General features: G+C 40.8%; 1 protein-coding gene across 10 annotated transcripts in view; it reads left to right on the forward strand.

Annotated features, from left to right (window-relative positions):
- Nucleotides 1–5,883: 5,883 nt before the first annotated feature.
- DOCK7 (dedicator of cytokinesis 7) overlaps nt 5,884–20,573 on the forward strand; it is a 230,239-nt gene continuing 215,549 nt past the window's right edge. For 9 of the 10 annotated variants that reach the window (XM_047869912.1, XM_047869913.1, XM_047869914.1 and 6 more), the window contains exon 1: nt 6,280–6,437. In XM_047869912.1, coding sequence (XP_047725868.1) covers nt 6,400–6,437 — 38 coding nt within the window. In that variant the 5' untranslated portion in view covers nt 6,280–6,399. Of the gene's footprint in view, nt 6,438–20,573 lie in introns of all 10 variants that reach the window. The other variant, XM_047869911.1, reaches the window with a different exon arrangement.

Raw genomic sequence — 20,573 nt, forward strand, 5'->3', positions numbered from 1 at the left:
ATAGACATAGTCTTCATTTCTCTTGGGTATATACCCAGGAATTGAATTGTTGGGGTTTCCTGGGTGTCTCAGATGGTTAAGCATCTGACTCTTAATTTCAGCTCAGGTCATGATCTCATGGTTTATGAGATTGAGCTGTGTCTGGCTCTGTGCTGACAGTGCAGAGCCTTTTTGGAATTTTGTCTCCCTCCCTCTATGCCCCTCCGCAGCTTGTGCTCTCTCTCTCTCAAAATAAATAAATAAACTGGGTCACATGGTAACTCTACATTTAACATTTTGAGGACCTGCTGGACTGTTTTCTAAAATGACTGAACCATTTTATATTCCCACCAGCAGTATATGAAGGTGCCAATTTCTCCATATCCTCATCAACACTTATTAATATCTGCCCCCTTTTAATTCTAATCATCTTAGAGGATTGAAGTGGTATTTCACTGTGGTTTTTTTTTTTCTATGAAATTTATTGTCAAATTGGTTTCCATACAACACCCAGTGCTCATTCCAACAGGTGCCCTCCTCAATGCCCATCTCCCACTTTCCCCTCCCTCCCACCCTCATTAACCCTTTATTCTCAGTTTTTAAGAGTCTCTTATGGTTTGCCTCCCTCCCTCTCTAACTTTTTTCCCCCTTCCCCTCCCCCATGGTCTTCTGTTAAGTTTCTCAGGATCCACATGAGTGAAAACATATGGTATCTGTCTTTCTCTGTATGACTTATTTCACTTAGCATAACACTCTCCAGTTCCATCCACGTTGCTACAAAAGGCCATATTTCTTTCTTTCTCATTGCCAAGTAGTATTCCATTGTGTATATAAACCACAATTTCTTTATCCATTCATCAGTTGATGGACATTTAGGCTCTTTCCATAATTTGGCTATTGTTGAGAGTGCTGCTATAAACATTGGGGTACAAGTGCCCCTATGCCTCAGCACTCCTGTATCCCTTGGGTAAATTCCTAGCAGTGCTATTTCTGGGTCATAGGGTAGATCTATTTTTAATTTTTTCAGGAACCTCCACACTGTTTTCCAGAGCGGCTGCACCAGTTTGCATTCTGTAGTTTTGATTTGCATTTCCCTGATGTCCAATGATGTTGAACATCTTTTTATATGTGTATTGGCCATTTGCATGTTTTTTTGGAGAAATGTCTATTGAAACTGTCCATTTTAAAACCGAATTCTCATTTTATTATTGACTTATAAGTTATTGATATTTTCTAGATATAAATTTCTTTAATTTTTTTAAATGTTTATATTTGAGAGAGAGAAAGAGACAGAACGTGAGCAGGGGAGGGGCAGAAAGAGAGGGAGACACAGAATCTGAAGTAGGCTCCAGGCTCTGAGCCGTCAGTACAGAGCCCGAAGCAGGGCTCTAACTCACGAACTGTGAGATCATGACTTGAACTGTGATATCATGACCTGAGCTGAAGTCGACGCTTAACCGACTGAGCCACTCAGGTGCCCCTAGATATAAATTTCTTATTAGATAAATGATTTGCAAAAGTTTTCTCCCATTCTTTGGCTTGCTTTTTCACTTTCTTGGTTGTGTCTTTTGATGTATACAAGTTTTTAATTTTGGTGATGTCGAAGTTACCTTTTGTTGCTTGTATTTTTATTATATTTTTAATCTTTTTTTTTAAGTCCTTGTCATTTATTTGTTGAAGAAACTAGGTCATTATAACCTATATAATTTACCATATTCTTAGTTTTGCTAAGTGTAACCCTTGCGTGTTGCTGAACATGTTCCTCCATCCCCAACATTTTCTGTAAACTGATAATTAGATCTAGAGGTTTGATCAGATTTGAATTAAAATTTCCAGAAGGAATATTTCATAGGAGGTACAGTATCTATCCTAAATATCTTCTCTTTACATCACATGAGGAGGAATAAAATGGCTGGTTGACTGTGTGTGTGTGTGTGTGTGTGTGTTAAGATTGATCAGTAAGTTGTGTTCTTATCAACCTGACCCAGCCATTTGAAATTCCCCAACAGGTTCTTTTTAAATGACTTATCACCTATAATCTTTGGGTCAGTCCTGTCCAATAGAACTTTCTATACTGATGGAAATGTTCTATCTGCACATTGTCCAGTATGGTAGCCTCTAACCACATGTGGCTATTGAATACTTGAAATATGTCTAATACAAGTGAAAAATGAATTTTAAAATTTAGTTAATTTAAATTTAAATGGTCATATGTGGCAAGTGGTTACTGTAATAAACAGTACAAGTGTAGATTTGTCATTTCACCAGAGTCTGCATTACTTCTGCATATTAGCTCACATTTTTCTTTTTTTTTTTTTTAATTTTTTTTTTCAACGTTTATTTATTTTTGGGACAGAGAGAGACAGAGCATGAACGGGGGAGGGTCAGAGAGAGAGAGAGGGAGACACAGAATCGGAAGCAGGCTCCAGGCTCTGAGCCATCAGCCCAGAGCCCGACGCGGGGCTCGAACTCACGGACCGCAAGATCGTGACCTGGCTGAAGTCGGACACTTAACCGACTGCGCCACCCAGGCGCCCCAGCTCACATTTTTCTAAGAGAAGAACTTTCCTATATCAAATATGATTACCTTGAAATACAGGATTAATTATCCCTTTTGCTAGGTATTAAGAGAGAGTGAGTAACAGAAGACAAAGCAGACAGAAGTATCCATAGCCTGGACTTTGTACCCAACTCCTAGGCTTCAGTTTGGGGCTGAGGTAAATCCAAGTGGCATGCCTCAGTTCTCCTTTCCTCTAGGGCACACTCATTTGGCCTTCCTAGAACCTTCTAAGAGGGAGTCCCATTTAAATCTCACTGCATGAGTCCAGTGCTGCTTTAAAAAAGTCCAAATCTTAGAAAGGGAACCACTCCCTATACCCCTCAAAATCCCCACAGAGAACACATTCTGTCTGCAAAGCCAGAACTTTATCCCTCCTGACAAAAACAAAAACAACAAAAACAAAAAACACCAAACCAAAACCTAAAAAACTTTGCCTCCCTGTACTGTGGCCTTAGAATCTTGACCTTGCTACAACCATAAGCCTTTTTAGTGCTTTATTAAAGGGGGAAAGTTAAGCTCAGTATCAGTTGGAAGGTGAAGGTAATATAATTACACAACTCCCCCCCCCCCCCCCCCCCCCCGTTTTTCCTGCCATCTTCCTAAGTCTTCTGTTTGAAGGACTTTAGAACAGTATGTATAGTTAATGAGAAAACTGCCCTGAGGCATTCTTACCTAAAAGTCACTATTTTTAGGCTACTCTGCTAAATTAGTCCTAGCCCTTGATCTGTAGTTTATTTGTAAGTACCCTCCCATTAGTGGGGAATTGGGGTTCTGAATTCCAGTAAATGGCAGGGCCACTGATACTTCCAGGGTTCACTCAGGCTTTCCAGTTCTAATAGGGTTAAACTCCATCCAGTTTTTACCACCTCATGTTAAATGAACATCTTGGTGATAATCTAGGCTTCACTTGATGCTGAAAACTGATGCTAATCCAGAATTTATATGGAACTTCCTGAAATTTTCATCTAGCACTTAAACGGACTGTTTACTCCCTTATCTTTTCAGCCAGACTCTAAATTCTTTGAGGACACAAACAGTGTCTTATTTACCATTGTCCCTCCAGGGCCTAGTGGTATTAGCTGACTAAATGAAGGCTTGTATTAGGTAAAGACTCTTCAGTTGCTAATGACAGAACACCCAACTCAAATTAGCTTATGCAAAAACCAAACCAAAACAAACCCCAGCACATTATTAGTTCATGTAACTGCAAAGTTCAAGCTTCAAGTAATGTTGTAAGGAGCTCATCTTTTTTCCATTTTTACTCTCTGCTGTGTTTGGCTTCACTCTCAGGCAGTTCTTCTGTAGATGGGAGGCACCTGGTACAGCAAATGCAATTTTTTGTTCTGATTGGGCCCCAATGTCTTGGTTTGATTCATGTGCCTATTCCTAAACCAGTCCCAGAAGCCAGGGGAGTGCACTGCTCTGCTTGGTCAGACTTAGGCCACATGTTCATCCTTGAAACTGGTGGTGAGGGAATCAGCTCCACGTAAGTATGATGGATTGAAACTGGTGTGTGTGTGTGTGTGTGTGTGTGTGTGTGTGTGCAGGGATAATATGGGGAGTATGGATGCTGATAAGCTAAAGCGATTCCATTCTCACTCCCTTTGTTAGGCTCCATGCACTACCCTGTATTTGGACCCTTGTGGCACATGGATATCTGCCCACACTGGACTTGCCTGTGACTGCCAGCTCTTCCCCAGAGGTGGGGGCCACCACTCTAGCTTGGAGTATTTCCCAGACTTTGTCTACCCAGCTTACAGCTTGGTCCTGTTTGTCCTCTTCTTGCTCTAAATGTTCCCAGCAAACTGCACAGTGCATGCAATGTCCTTTCAGACACTTTGGCAACTAGTGAGTCATATATACAAAGAACCATTCAAATGCAGAGTGTGGTCAGTTCTCTAAGAGAGTAGTGAAAAGATGTTTGGAGAGCAGAGATAAAGGCATACAACATCTGGCTGGGAGCATGAGAGCAGACAAACGCTTCAGGGACTATCAAGCACCCAAGACAAGTTTAAGTGTAAGTTGAATGATGGTAATAACAGTGATAATAAAACAGCAGCGAGTACATATAGTACTTACCATATGCCAGGCCCTCCTCTAAGAACTTTATATGACTTAACTCAAGGAATCTGCACAATACTCTTTCAAATAGGTACAATTATTCCCCCCATTTGAGAGTCAAGTTTAAGGAACTTGCCCAAGGTCACATAGTAAGAAAGTGACAGAATATAACTGGGTCCCTATCATGCAGTGTCTTAAAGGCCAGGATACTGTGTTAGACTTGACTTACAGTTCTTTGAGTGGGTGTTTCATCCTTCCCCATGGAACCAAACTTCCTGAGAACAGGACTGAGTCTAGTTCAGCTCTGTCTTCTCTAGAATGTCTAGGTAGGCTATACATTTAAATAGAAGCTACACAAAAATCCTCTTTGAACAGACTATTTTTACTGGAACGTGCATTGTTATACAAAAATGAAGTCTTCCACAGTGGTTAGAGCACTGAACAGGAAGTTATGGATCTGACTAACTGAGGCTCTCACCCCCTGACTCGTGTGTGACTGGGCAAATGGCTCTATGCTACAGATTTTCCAACTGTAAGAGAGGAAAGCAAGTATCCAACATACCTCAGAGGGACACAGACAGAATAGAATAAAAAAATACACATAAATCCTTGCAATACTTAAGAGTAAAGGTACACGAGAAACTAAGATATTTTTCTTAGTTTCACGATAACATCAGTAATCAGCAAATATGCATTAGGAGCCAAACATTCTAGACACTATGGGATCACAACAGAGTAAGACATGATTTCTGCTAGTCCTTGTTTTATAGGATTTAACAGGCAAGATCATTTTGAGTCATAAACAGAGATTATTTAATAGAACGTCAAAATGGTAAAGTACATTAGAGTTCATATGGTCCAACATTTGTAAATAGAAAAAGAGATCCAAAAGGGGAAGTAAGTCTCAGGAAGAGTATTGTTAACAGAGAAACACTTATCTTCAAAGAAAAGGCCTGGAGTCTGGGTTTGAACATCTTAGTTGAAGAGGTTCCCATCTGTGTGACCTGGGGCTAGACTCTTAGCTTCTCTGGAATAATTTCCTTCTGTCTAAAATGTTGATAAAACTTACTTTAAGGGGCTGTTGTGACGATTAAGTTAAGATCATGCATGTAAAACTTGAACCTGTGCCTTGCTGAGCATCACAAGTCAACTATTATTATTGTTACCTCTGTAGGAGAAAGATCTTTTTTGGCTCTTTTTCTACAAGAAAAACTGTTCTTTCTCTGGTGAGACCCCATTCACAAGGTCGAAGTAGGACAGAAAGTGCTTTCAACTGCTCGGAGATGGGCGCTGAGGAGCAAGAACCCAGCCATCCTGGGCGGCAGAGCACAGCCCCCCTCGGCAAAACCCATCTTCCATTTCCTCTCCTTCCTTTTCGGGAAAACCAAGCTCCCCCCACGCGTTCTGTAATCTTCTTTTCCTGCCTCACCAAGTCGCTGGCCCCTCTCTGGCTGCTCTGTGTGTTCTCTCGGTCGTGCGGGCCCCGCAGCAGCGAGGCGGCCGAGACTGGCGTGTCGCTCCCTCCACGCCCCATTCTTCCCTCTGGTTCCAACCGGCCGCAGCTGCGTTCTGAAGCCCGGGCTCCCGCGGGCATTGACGCGCTGGGGGAGGAGCGGTTTCTTGCTGCGCGCCTCTCAGGAGCATTACGGCAGGGCTCGTTCCCGGCTCTCCGGCCGCCAGCCCCAGCCTCCCCGGTCCGGAGCTGGGACTGGCGGAGGCCGCGAGGGAGGGAGCGTGAGCGAGGAGGCACGCGCCCGCCCGTCCGCGCCCAGACCGCCGCCGCCGCCGCCTTAGCAGCCATGGCCGAGCGCCGCGCCTTTGCCCAGAAGATCAGCAGGTAAATCTCAGGCGCGGGGCGCGCCGCCTCAGCGGGAGGAAGAGCCGGGAGTCTTCCCGGGCCCGGCCTAGGAGACGGGTGGGTGTGGCGACGCGGGCGCGGGGATCCGGCGGCCTGGTCCGCGGCTGGGCGGAGGGGGGTCGCGGCTGTCGCGGGCGCCGCCGAGGCCTCGCGCCGCCCTCCAACCCGGGCTCTCAGCCCGCACCCGCGGCCATCCTCGCCTCGGAGCGCGGGGAGCCCCGCACGCCGGCGCGCCCGCCTCTGCCAGCTCCTCGGCGGCCCGGGCCTGGAGTTTCGCGGCGGCTTACTGCAGGGCGGGTGGGGGAGCTCGCCGGCCGGCCGATCAGCGCTCCCCAAATTCTTTGTGTCCCCACCCCCGAGCTGCCTGGGGCCGCCGCGGCGTCTAACTCCCCCTCTCTCCCCGCCCACCCCCTTTTGCCCCCAGGAGGGTGCGGGGGTCCGCCCTCTTCTCCACCCCAACAAAAGGTTCCGTGCGCGGCGGGCTCGGGGCCGGTGGGAGGCCGCCCCTTCTTACGCCTCCCACCCTTCCGGAGAAATCTGACAGGATTCCTCTTTGCAACCTAGGGACAATTCAAAGTGGGCTTGTGCACCCAGAATCTAAAACGTATAGGCAAAATGAAAAGTTGAGAGCTTGTGGTCTGCACCTCGGGTGTGCAGCTGCCGAATCTTGGGCGAATTGTAGGCTGAAGCTTGATCTTAGTAGCATGTGAATTTAAATGTGTGCCTGTGTTTCTCATGGCACCAGACGAAGATGGATGATAGGCAGTGTTCTTTTTACACTGGCCGTTTGGCTCATATTTTAGGAGTCTGGAAGTAAGCATGTGATCATGGTTGAGGTTTCCGAACCTTTTACCAGCCTGTGGCGGGTAGGATGCCAGAACCAAAAATTGAAATACGGCGGGGGATTTTAATATCTGTAGAATTTCATTGTGAAATATACTAACGTGTAAAACACTAGACAGTGTTGGTTTTATTATGATGTCCCAAGAAAAGAAAGAAACATTCGAATGCATTACTTTTTTTGACAATTTTATTTCTGTGGTTCTGGATCTTTTTAGTTTGCTGATCTTAACGATTTTTGGACCGACCAGACAGGTCTTTTCTTAACTGCCTGAACTTCCATAGGGTTACTCTGTTTTGGCACGTTTTTCATTTAAAACTAACATCTTTTTGATTTAAGCTTTGTGCGTAATTATTCTTTTCTTTTGCGCTTTAAGACACATTTCATTTTAAGAGGCAAAATAAAAAGTGTGTAAGAACACGTGCTCTGGTGTCGGACTATTATGCCATGGGTTCAAATCCTGACTTACATTCTAACTTGGCACTCTAATCAAATTGTTTAAGCTCTTTTAAGTTACAGTTTTGGCATCTGGAAAATGGGTACAGTAATAGTACCCAGCTCATAGCACTGTGAATATTAAGTGGCATACTTTGTGTAAAGTGTTTAGCATGGTGCATGACCTTTAGTAACTATCATTGAACACTGAACAATAATTAGTATATCCTTAGAGTTAATAGGAAATTATTACTTTTGTTCTTTTTAATTTTTTTGTGAAATAACTGGGTCTTGTTTGTGAAGGCAATATCACTAAAAATGTATTGCTTGACATATATGCTTAGTATTCATTTCTCTTTAATAGAACCAAGTTTCGCCGAGAATATTTATTGATCAGGAAATTGCGCACTAGGGAGTTAGATATGAAATATATACAATATCTGTTCTCCATTCATGGAGTTTGTGCTGAGATGAGAGGACAAAATACAAGAAAAAAAGGAAGTTTCACAAAACAACAAAAATTCAAATTAACGTAGCCTTGTAGAGTTGTCACATTAAGTAAGGCAGTGGAAATGAGACATGCATTGATTGGAGAGACACTTAGGTGATTGGTTATTGATTGGGTACAGAAGATGAGGATGACTGACGAGTCTGGGATGACGTACAAGTTTCCGACTTGGGCAGTCAGGTGGATGATGGAGGCAGTCATTGAGGTAAGGGAGTACAAGAGGAAGATGGGATTTGAGGGTGGGAAACAAGATGGGAAGAGATGATGATTCAGTTTTGGACCTACTGATTTTGAGGTGCTCATGGAGCATTTAAGGAGAGATATTTATTAGGTTGTTGGTGATGTTGAAGATGCAGGAGATTGGGCTAGATGTCTAGATTTGGGAATCAGCAAATACATTGTAATTGAAGCCAGAGGATTAGATGAGATAGTATTGGAGGAATGTGCAGATTAATTTGAAGGGAAGACTGAGGACAGAACTGTTATAGATGATGAATTATTATCTGCTTATTGTGACTGAAAGGTACTTTCATTCTTGTTACTAAATATGGTCAAATAACACTTCTGAATAAATTCTTGTTCTGTTGATTAGTTTCCTACTAGAGGAAGTATATATAGCACATACTCTGGAGATAAACTTCCTAGGTTTGACATCCCAGCACTGGCTTGCATTGAATAAACTTGGGCAAGTTACTTCACCTTACTTCTTCATTTTCCCTATCTATAAACTGGGGATAATAGTAGGACCTACCTTATAGGGTTGTTGTAAGAATTAAATAAATCAGGGGCGCCTGGGTGACTCAAGCCGGTTGAGCGTCCGACTTCAGCTCAGGTCATGATCTCTCAGTTCATGAGTTCGAGCTCCGCGTTGGGCTCTGTGCTGACAGCTCAGAGCCTGCAGCCTGCTTCGGATTCTGCGTCTCCCTCTATCTCTGCCCCTTCCCTGCTCATGCTCTGTCTCTCAAAAATGAATAAACATTAAAAAAAAAAAAAAGAATTAAACAGATCAGTACCTGTACGGTGCTTAGAACACAGCTTTCTACATAATAAGTGCCCAGCATCAATTATTTTTTATTATTATAATATTCATAATGTGATGTTGGACCTTTTCTTGGGAGTGATAAGTCATTTTGTGATGTGCGTATATGAAATTTGTTGCTCTGTAAAAAGCCTGTTGCTATTCGAAGCCTTCTTTTTCTTCTGTTTAAAGCTTTATGATTGTTCCAAAATCTTTACTTTAAAAAGAATTATACTGATTTCTTTTCTGGTTCAGTCATTTCCTAACCCTTTGCATTTAGTGCTGTTATTTCTTGAGGCTGTGATTTTGTGATTTCTGAAAGCTCTTATTCTTTATCACTGATTGTACTACTTTACTCAGCTCATTATAGAAAAGCAGCATGTATATTTTGTTCATATCAGTTATTGCCTCTTGTCTGTTCTCCCTGCTTTTGGAGGACAAGGCATATACATTGTTCATTACTCCCCTTATAATCACCCCCTAGCATATAATTTTGTGGAACGTTGACTGTAGATTAATGATCTAGGCTTTTGTTTGGATTATTTTGTTCTGTTACTTGATACTCAGCAGTAATAATGAACATTTGGATATACTTAAAGCACTTATTACTATATTCTCATCTTTATTACCCAGAGAAGGGGAAAGAACATAGTGAAGAACATAGCAGGTCAGTCACATTGTACAGGTTCAAATTCTGAATATACCACAGAATAGCTATGTAATTCTGGGCAGTTGATCTAACTTCCTTGTCTTGGTTTTCTTTCCAGTAAAATGGGGATAAAAGCCTCCATGGGGTTATCATGAAGATTAAATGAGTTAATACATACAAAACACTTAGAACTGTGACTGAAACATTATAAGCATTAAAAAACGTTAGCTGCTCGGGGCGCCTGGGTGGCTCAGTCGGTTAAGCGTCTGACTTCAGCTCAGTTCATGATCTCACGGTCCGTGAGTTCGAGCCCCGCGTCGGGCTCTGGGCTGATGATGGCCCAGAGCCTGGAGCCTGCTTCCGATTCTGTGTCTCCCTCTCTCTCTGACCCTCCCCCGTTCATGCTCTGCCTCTCTCTGTCTCAAAAATAAATAAACGTTAAAAAAAAATGTTAGCTACTGCTATTGTTATTCCTATATCATTTACAGTTATTATGATTCCCATAATCCAGACAAAGAATTGAGGCCTACATAGCATGAAATTATTTGCCTGAATTGGGATTCAAACCCTAATCCTCTGATTTCAGATTACATTTTTTTTAATTGACTGTATTTTCTTTCTGCAAAATGTTTTCTATGATACTTCCAGATTTTCATACAGTGCTACAGTTAGCATCCCCAAAGTTACCCTTACCTAGTTCATCTTTCCTTTGCTAATTTGTTATCATTTTGCTGCCTAAGAAGCAGACTTTGAAAGGCTTTCATCAGATCTTTATTTTTGAGGAAAATCCTACAGGAGTAGTATTTCCTGGATATAGGCTTATTTATAACCTCATTTTTTTTGGTTTGTTTTTTGTTTTGAATCTGTTCATAACTTTGGCTGTATAGGCCCAATATTTCAGTCTACTTTGTTCAGTTCATTCTCACAGTCCTGATCAAAGAAATTCTTTCCACATAATACCAAATACTTCAATGCTGCCTTTTTTATCACTTTGGACACATATACCTCCCTGGCCTTTTGTTGTACTCATCTTACAAAATCTTAATGCTGAATGTCTAACCTCTTTCTTTTTTTAAATATATATTTTTTTAATGTTTATTTTTTGAGAGACAGCATGAGTGGGGGAGGGGCAGAGAGAGAGGGAGACACAGAATCCTAAGCAGGCTCCAGGCTCTGAGCTGTCAGCACAGAGCCCCACGTGGGACTCAAACCCAGGAACCGTAAGATCATGACCTGAACCGAAGTTGGACATGTAACCCTAACTGACTGAGCCATCCAGGCACCTCTCAGTGTCTAACCTCTTTCTTGCCCCTTAGTTGCATATTAGTGTTAGAGGCAGAGCAGAACAGTGCAGAGTTGATCTTTTATTAATGAATGTCTTCTCATTTGAAATGAGGTTTACTCTAAATCCTTTCTCTTATTAATGTCTGTTTCTCTACTCCCATCTCTTGCTGAAAAGTTCAAGACCATCTAACATGAGTCTGTTATAACCTCAGCATGCTACTGTTCCTATATGTCATTAAACCATCTTTCTTATGAGCTTGAAGGTGTGCCTTCCCTAAAGTTTACCTAGTGTTTTGTCCTTTGAACCCCACACCTTGCCACCTCTCTCAGAATCTTTAAAAAAATTTTTTTAATGTTTATTCATTTTTGAGAGACAGAGACCGAATGCGAGTGGGGGAGGCGCGCGCGCGCGCACACACGCACACACACACACACACACACACACACACACACACACACAATGGAAGCAGGCTCTGAGCTGTCAGCACAGAGCCCTATGCAGGGCTCGAACTCACGAACCACAAGATTGTGACCTGAGCTGAAGTTGAACACTTAACCAACTGAGCCACCAAAGCACCCCTCTCTCAGAATCTTGCTCTCATAATTTTTTCCTTTCCTTTCTATCATCTTCCGTCTGTTTCTCTTCATATATGTTTCCCTTAAACCGTAAGACTTATTACGCTTTTCTCATCATAAAACGAAGAAACATTGAATCTTCTGGCATTTCTGGCTGCCAACCAGTCATTCCTTTTTTCTGGTCACGTTTCTCACATGTATGTGGTACAGTCACAGCCGCTTCCTGCTTGTTCTCATTGGCCCTTGGGCCATATTACTGTGCTTCCCCTGGTACTTTTACGTGTACTGGAATTAGAGAACGCTTGAGGATTAGGGGTCTTTGACTTTTTTCTTCATCACTGATTTCATGACCTCTTGTTTTTTGGGTTTGTCTTTGTAATTTTTCTGCCCCCCCCCCCCCCCCTTCAATTCCCCACATTCCCCCTTTCCCCCTACTTTATACTGCTTTTCAGAGCTCTTTGATGGCTGGTCTGTGTCTTTTTATCTCTAGAGTTGAACACGGAATCTTGTGTAATCTGGACATGTAAGAAGTGTTTCAGTGAATGTCGCTCTGCCACCTTGGAGCATCTTTCATTACCTCACTTCCTGATGACTTCAGTGGGGCTAGAGCTGATCTAATCTCTTACCTCCTGTAATTCAAATGTGTTGCAAATGAAGTCTCCCTAAAATACAGCTTTTATCATGGCATTCTTTTGTTCAAGAATATAGAGTGGCTTGTTAAAGTGTTAAACCCAAACTCTTGCCTGCATTTTATCTTATTAAAAAATTTTTTTTAATGTTTATTTATTTTTGATAGAGAGACAGAGCATGAACAGGGGAGGGGCAGAGAGAGAGGGAGACACAGAATCTGAAACGGGCTCCAGGCTCAGAGCTGTCAGCACAGAGCCTGATGTGAGATTCAAACTCACACTGACAGACCGTGAGATCATTACCTGAGCTGAAGTCAGCCGCTTAACCGACTGAGCCACCCAGGTGCCCCTCTTGCCTGAATTTTAAAGTCATCTATAATCTGGTCCTTCTCTTGTTGACTTACTCTCTAGTTTACTTGTACCCCCCACAAGTGCTCTGCTCAATCCCATCTCTGTAACTGTTCTGTTTTTTCTTTCTGATATACCCTTTCTCTTCTCAATCTTACACTTTCCTGCAGACCACTCCCATTCATTATCCTTACTTTTGGGATGACCATTTCCTCGCTTTTCTTTATTCTTTCCACCTGTGAATGCATTTCTTTCTTTCTTTTTTTTTAAGTTTATTTTTATTTATTTTGAGAGAGAGATAGAGAGCAAGCGGGGGGAAGGGCAGAGAGAAGGAGACAGAATCCTAAGCAGGCTCTGAGCTGTCACTGCAGAGCCCTATGTGGGGCTTTAACTCATGAACTGTGAGATCATATCCTGAGCTGAAATCAAGAGTCGGATGCTTAACTGACTGAGCCACCCAGATGCCCCCTATAAATGCATTTCTAAACAATATATTTTTTTCTGTTTTTGAATACAATCATATTGTATATTGTCTTTTTTTGTGATGCTTCTTTTGTTCAAATTCTATCTGTGAGATTAATTTATGTTATAGATAGTTGGAGTTCATTTTTATTGCTTTATATTATTTCATTGTATAGACATACCACAGTTTTTCATTCTACAGTAGATGGGCATTTGGATTGTTTCCTGTTTGTGGCTATTACAAACAATGTTCCGGGGGCGCCTGGGTAGCTCAGTCATTTGGGCTTCCGACTTGGGACTCAGGTCCTGATCTCGCAGTTCATGAGTTCGAGCCTGGCGTTAGGCTCTGTGCTGACAGCTCAGAGCCTTGAGCCTGCTTCAGATTCTGTGTTTCCCTCTCTCTCTGTCCCTCCCCGCTCACCCTCTGTCTCTCTCTCTCAGAAATAAATAAAACCTTTAAAAACAAACAATGTTCCTGTGAACATTCCTATACATGTATTTTGGTATGCATGTGCATGAGTTTCTCTAGGGTATATATTCAGGTATGGCATTGCTGGTCCTTAAGTATTTTTTATTGCTTGTCTTAGCAGTTTTATTCATCATTAAGTTTATCTGGTAATGCCAAACTGTTTTCAAAGATACCTGAAGAAATACACACTCCCACAACAGTGTTATTTTACATAGTTGCCATCACTTGGTCCTGCCAGCTTTCTCATTTTTACCAGTCTGGTGGATGCATGCATGATGCTGTCTTACTGTAAAAGTTTTAATTTGTATTTGCTTGATTACTAATGAGATTGAGCTCTGTTTTGTATGCGTATTGACTATTTGAATTTACTCTTTTGTAAATTGCCTATTTGAATTTTTTGCCATTCTCCCCCTTTGTTTTTTCCCTTTGTATTATTCTTTTTCTTATTGATTTGTGTGAGTACTTTGTACATATTCAATGTATTAACCCACTTATTGATTATATGTTTTGCAAATATCTTTTCCCACCCTGTGGTTTTTAAAAATTCTTTTTATGGAGGGGCATCTTGGTGACTCAGTGAGTTGAGCATTTGACTCTTGATTTTTGCTCTGGTCATGATCCCAGGGTCATGGGATTGAGCCCCACATTGGACTCCGGGTTGAATGTGGAACCTGCTTAAGAGTCTCTTTCTCTGGGCGCTTGGGTGGCTCAGTTGGTTGAGTGCCCAACTTTGGCTCGGGTAATATCTCTGGGTTCATGAGTTCAGGCCCTGCATCGGGCTCACTGCTATTAGTGCAGAGCCCGCTTCAGAGCCTCTGCCCCCCTCTCTCTTTGCCCCATCCCCACTTGCACTCTCTCTCTCTCTCTCTCAAAAATAAATGAAAACATTAAAAAAAAAAAAGTGTCTCTTTCTCTCTCTCCCTCTACCCTTCTCCCTTGCTCTGTCTCGTGCATGCTCTCTCTCTCAAGAAATTATTTTTATGGAGTCTTTTGAAAACTAAGTTCTCAGTTTTAATATAATTGATCAGTTTATCTCTCTCTCTCTCTTTTCTAATGGTTAGTACTTTTGAGGTCTTCTTTAAGAAATATTTTATTACCTTGTGGGTGGCTCAGTCAGCTAAATGTCTGATTCTTGGTTGGTTTCCACTTAGGTCATCTTACAGTTGTGGGATCCAGCCTAGGGTAGGGCTCTGTGCTGACAACATGAAGCCTGCTTGGGATTCTCTCTCTCTGTCTCTCTCTCTCTGTCTCTCTCTCTCTTCCTCTCTCCTCCCCTGCTCGCTCACTCTCTCTCTCAAGGTAAATAATAAACTTAAAAAAAAAAAGAAATATTTTATAAACCTGTGGTCATTATGATATTCATGTATATTATCATAAACCTTCTAGTTGGCTCCTTTATATTTAGGTTTATATTCCACCTGGACTTGATATGTGTATAAGAATTTTAATTTTTTTCCAAATAGATTATCCTTTCCCTATTGACCTGCCCTGCCACTTCTATAATAGATTGTGTCATTATTTGTGGGTCTTTGTCTGGGTTCTCTATTTTGTTTTTTTGGGCTGGTTATACATATTTTCACCAATTATAAATACTCTTAATTATAATAAGGCTTAGAATTTGGTAGAATAACTCCCCCCACCATTTAAAAAAGTGTCTTGCTTTCCCCTAGTCCTTTGAATTGCCTTGTATATTTTAGAATCCACCAAAAAACAAACAAAAATCCCCAAGTCCTATTAGAATTTGATTGGGATTACATTGAATCTAAACATCAATTTGACAGAGAAATGACGTCCTTATAATACTGAGTTTCCAATCCCTGATTATGGTGTATCTCTTCATTTATTTAGGTCTTCCTTATATCATACAACAAAATTTTATAATTTTCTCTGTAAGGTTTTTGCATATCTTTTGTTAGATTTATTTCTAAGTATATAACCATTTTGTATCTAGCTACATACCTTGTTAAACTCATGTTAACTCTAAAAATGTATCTGTGACTTTTGTATTTTCTGTATAGACAGCCATATCATCTGGAAATTATGACTTTTTGTTTTTTCCTTTCCAAACCTTATAGCTGATTTGCTTTTTTGTCTTGCTCTATAGATGGTTATCTTGCATTACTATGTAGATTATTACCCTTTCTATTTAACATTGTATTCATACTGAGTGTCCTCATTTTGTTTATGATCTCAGAGGGAGGGGAGCTTTCTATGTTTCACTTAATAGTAAGCCTAATGGTTGCTGTAGGTTTTTTTGTAGATACTTTTAATCTGAGTTCCCTAGAAAACTGAGACCGATACAAGGATTAAGGTTGAGGGTTTATCTGGGAGGCATAATCCCAGGGATCCTGAGAAAAGGGAAGTGAGGCAGAGATGGGAAACAATGTAACGTGATACCTTATCTCATTGGCCTCTGCTTCACAAAGGACTGGAGAGACATTGTTTGGCAGGTGTGCTTGCTTGGTCACACAGGGTATCTTTGGACAGAGGAACAGTTTCTCACATCAGTAGATGGGAGTCTAGAAGAAGAAATTTATCTCCCTGCTCTTGTCTTGCATCCTGTTTTCCGTTAGTCAATTCAATCTCCTCAGAGAGTGAACTCCCCTTCACTTCTGGGTTGCGTCATTTCGACCCCTTTGGCAACCAGTGTAGATGTGTCGCTAATTTTTCAGTGGCTTTTTACAGAGGAGACATTTTGGTTGCATTTGACAGACTCTCCAGTCAGATTAATTTGCATATAACTGAGTATGTCAGGTCCAGGGATACAGATGATATCAGCAGCCTCTCCGCATCTTTGATAGATTTTCCACTGAATGGTTACAATGATTGTTGACAGCCCTAGGTTCAAATCCTACCATTTAGTTTTGGCAGAAAACATTCAGGAACTCAATTATTGGTCTGGCTTGTATCACATGTCCTTCCTTGAACAAATTACTGTGTTTAGGGATATAGGGGTTGCTGGCCATTCCTGGTCACCTGTTCACCTCAGCTTGGAGGAGAGAGGTGATGGTGTCAGCCCCACCCAATCCTAAGTAAGGAGTTCCTTACCAAAAAGAAGGGGTTCCTAACCAAAAGAAGGAGGAGGGTTAGAGTGCTGGTCACACCAAAACAACTGATATTCCTTCAAATTGGTCATTGTAACTTGTTGAGATCACTAAAATTATCTAAACATATAGCAATATAGTCAGTTGTGCTGCCTGCTAAAATTTAAATGTAACTGGTAAATACAAAAATCTAAAGAAAAGCGTTGTAGCCTGATGCAGCCGTGGATCCCTGTTCCTTAAAACTTTAAGTTTAGCTCTGACTTTAATGCCAATCCCTAGCCCTCACAAGGAGGTCTGCTTCGATTTTGTGTTTTGGACTTCCCTTGCCTCTTTCTGCATCTGCACTCCTGCATCTCATTTGTCCTCTGACACCAAAAACTGCAATCATATCAGCCATTTAATGATTTTCATAAACTTTGCTGAAGATACAGGGATTGTGGGAAGGAGCTGAAGGGTGCAAGACTTTCTTAGAGACTCCACTCTTCCTCTTCTTTTTCCTCCCTTTATCATTGTTTCTCTGACTGGGAAGCAATTTCTTCCTCTTACCTTCACAGAGCAATTCCAGTCATTCCTAGGCTCTTTTTTTTTTTTTTTAGTTTATTTATTTATCTTGAAAGAGAGAGAGAGACCGAGAGAGCGCAAGTGGGGAAGGGGCAGAGAGAGGGAGAGAGAATACCAGGCAGGCTCCTTACTGTCAGTGCAGAGCCTGATGTGGGTCTAGAACTCACAAACCATGAGATCATGACCTGAGCTGAAGTTGGCTGCTCAACTGACTGAGCCATCCAGGTACCCCGGCTCGCTCGCTCTTTCTTTCTTTCTTTCTTTCTTTCTTTCTTTCTTTCTTTCTTTCTTTCTCTCTTTCTCTTAATGTTTATTTATATTTAAGAGAGAGAGAGTGCAAGCAATGGTGGGGCAGAGAGAGAGGGAGACACAGAATCTGTGTGGTATACTTTACATACCATAAATTAATTCACTTTAAGTGTACCATTCAGTGATTTTTAGTAAATTGATAGAGTTATGAGAAACCGTCACCCACAATCTACTTTCAGAGCATTTCCATCACCCCCTAAAACCCCTTGTGCCCATTTACTTCCTATTCCCATTCCAAGTCCCAGGCAACCACTAACCCATTTTCTGCCTGCCTCTCTCTCTAGATTTGCTTTTCCTCTACATATGTAGCTCTTTGTGCCTGGTTTCCTTCACTTAGCATAATATTTTCATGATTCAGCATGTATGAGTACTTCATTCCCTTTTATAGTTGAATAATCCATTATATGTCTGTCATACATTTTGTTTACCTGTTCATCAGTTGATGGACGTTTAGCTTGTTTCTACCTTTTGGCGATGGTGAATAGTGCTTGTGCAAACATTCACGTACGAGCTTCTTTTGAACACCTATTGTCCATTCTTGTGAGTATGTTCCTAGGAATGGAATTTCTGGGTCATCTGGTATTTTATGTTTAATTTTTAAGGACTGCCAAACTCTCCCATAGCAACGGCACCATTTTACATTTTCGTTAGCAATATGTGAGGGTTCAGATTTTTCCACATCCTGGCTAACACTGGTGTTTTCTTTTTGATTGTAGGCATTCTAATGAGTGTGAAGTGGCGTTTCATTGTGGTTTTGATTTGCATTTCCCTAATGATTTTGTGATGTTTTCTTGTGCTTATTGGCCATTCACATATCTTCTTTGGTGAAATATCTATTCCTGTCTTTTTCTCATTTTTAATTTGGTTATTTAATCTTGTTTTTGAATTGTAGGAGTTTTTTTTATATGTTCAGAATACAAGTCTTTTATTAGGTACATAATTTACAAATATTTTCTCCCTGTCTGCTTAGTTTCTTATTTTCTAAATGGTGAATTTTGAAGCAGAGATATTAAATTTTGATGAAGTCCAATGCGTCAAATTTTTTTTTCTTATTATAGATCATGATTTTGGTGTCATTCTCTAAGACTCTCCTTAATTCATGGTCAAGATTTCCTTCTCTCTTCTGCAGGTTTTTATAGTTTCAGCTCTTACTTTAGGTTTATGATCCATTTGCATTAATTTTTGTGCATGGTGTGAGATAAGGGTCTAAATTCATCTTTTGTGTGTGAATGTTCTTTTGCAACACTGTTTGTTGCAAAGACTATTTTTTGTCTCATTGAATTGCCTTGGTACCTTTTTCAAAAATCAGTTGACCGTAAATGTGGTTATTTCTTGACATTCAGTTCTGTTTCATTGATCTGTATGTCTATTCTTAGACTAGTACCAGTGTTCTGAATAGTATTACTTTATAGTAAATTTTGAAATCCAGAAGTGTGAGTCCTCCAACTTTTTACTTCTTTTTCAAAATTGTATTACTCATTCTGGACTTTTTGCGTTTCCATAAACATTTCAGGATCAACATCAGTATAAAGTTTGCCAATTTCTGCAAAAATCCTTTTGGGATTTTGATAGGGATTATGCTGAATCTGTAAATTAGTTTGGGGAGAATTTCCATTTGAACCATATTGAGTCTTCAGATCCACAAACAGACTGTGTCTTCATTTATTTAGGTATTATTTGATTTCTCTCAGCAAAGTTTTAAAGTTTTCAGTATGTAAGTCTTGTCCTTCTTTTGCTAAATCTGTTTCTACGTATTGCTTCTGATGTTACCATGATGGAATTAAAAACTTGTTTTTGGTTTGTTCATTGTAGTATATCGGGATACAATTGATTTTTGAATATTGAACTTGTATCCTCTGACTTTGCTGAACTCGTTAGTTCTAGTAGTGTTTTTTTGTTTGTTTTTTTTTTGTGGGTTTTTTGTTGTTGTTTAATTTTGGGAGAGAGAGATATAGCATGAGTGGGGAACGGGCAGAGAGAGAGGGGGAGAGAGAATTCCAAGCAGACTCCTCCCTGTCAGCTCAGAGCCCAGTGTGGGGCTCGAACTCACAAACTGTGAGATCATGACCTGAGCCGAGATTAAGAATCCAATGCCCAACTGACTGAACCACCCAGGCGCCTCATTTCTAGTAGTTTTTTTGCGAGTTCCTTAAATTTTCTGCATATAGGATTATGTTGGCTGTGAGTAAAGAGTTTTATTTCTTCCTTTTCAATATGAACGCCCTTGATTTGTTTCCGTCTCTTTCTTTCCCTCCCCTGCTACACTGGCTAGAACCTCTAGTACAATGTTGAATAGTGAGAGCAGATACCCTTGCTTTCTCCCCAGTCTAAGGAGGAAAGCATTCAGACTTTCACCATTAAGTATGATACTGTTTGTAGGCAGTTGCTGTAGAAAAGGGAAGGAGAAGAAAAGATTTGAGAAGTATTTAAGAGCATGAATAGGTCTTAGCAACTAATTGTATACAGGATATAGTTTATATGTTTGTGGGAGATTCTGGCTTTATTTTTATGAAGTAGGGTGGAATTGAAGATACATTTATCTCCTTTTGGGAAGATTGACTTTTTACAGTAGAGGTTATCTCCCCCCCCGCCCCCCACCTCAGTTTTTTTTTAGTTGCCAATTTCAGATCAGTGTTAATTTTTTCAAATGGTAAATTTTTAAATTCTTTTTGTGTGTAGTTATAAGCTGGTATGTTCTATGAGGTAGGCAACAATGTTATCACCATGTTTTTAGTTGAGGAAATTGAGTTATGGTGGAATATTCTAGATTAGAGTGATGGAGACATCCACATCCCTTTCAAACAGTGCTTTCTAAATCTTTGACTTATATGCTATTCCAAAATTGTGTCAGATGGGATACATGAGTCATAGACATCTTTTTTTCCTTATCCTCCCCCAAAAAGGAACTATGTCTTAAATGTTAAGTGTATTATATAGAAGGATTTCTGTTCTTTGGTTTTAACAAATCAATCTTTATCTGTT

The sequence above is a fragment of the Prionailurus viverrinus genome, chromosome C1 (genome assembly GCF_022837055.1).
Source record: "Prionailurus viverrinus isolate Anna chromosome C1, UM_Priviv_1.0, whole genome shotgun sequence".
Classification (NCBI taxonomy): Eukaryota; Metazoa; Chordata; class Mammalia; order Carnivora; family Felidae; genus Prionailurus; species Prionailurus viverrinus.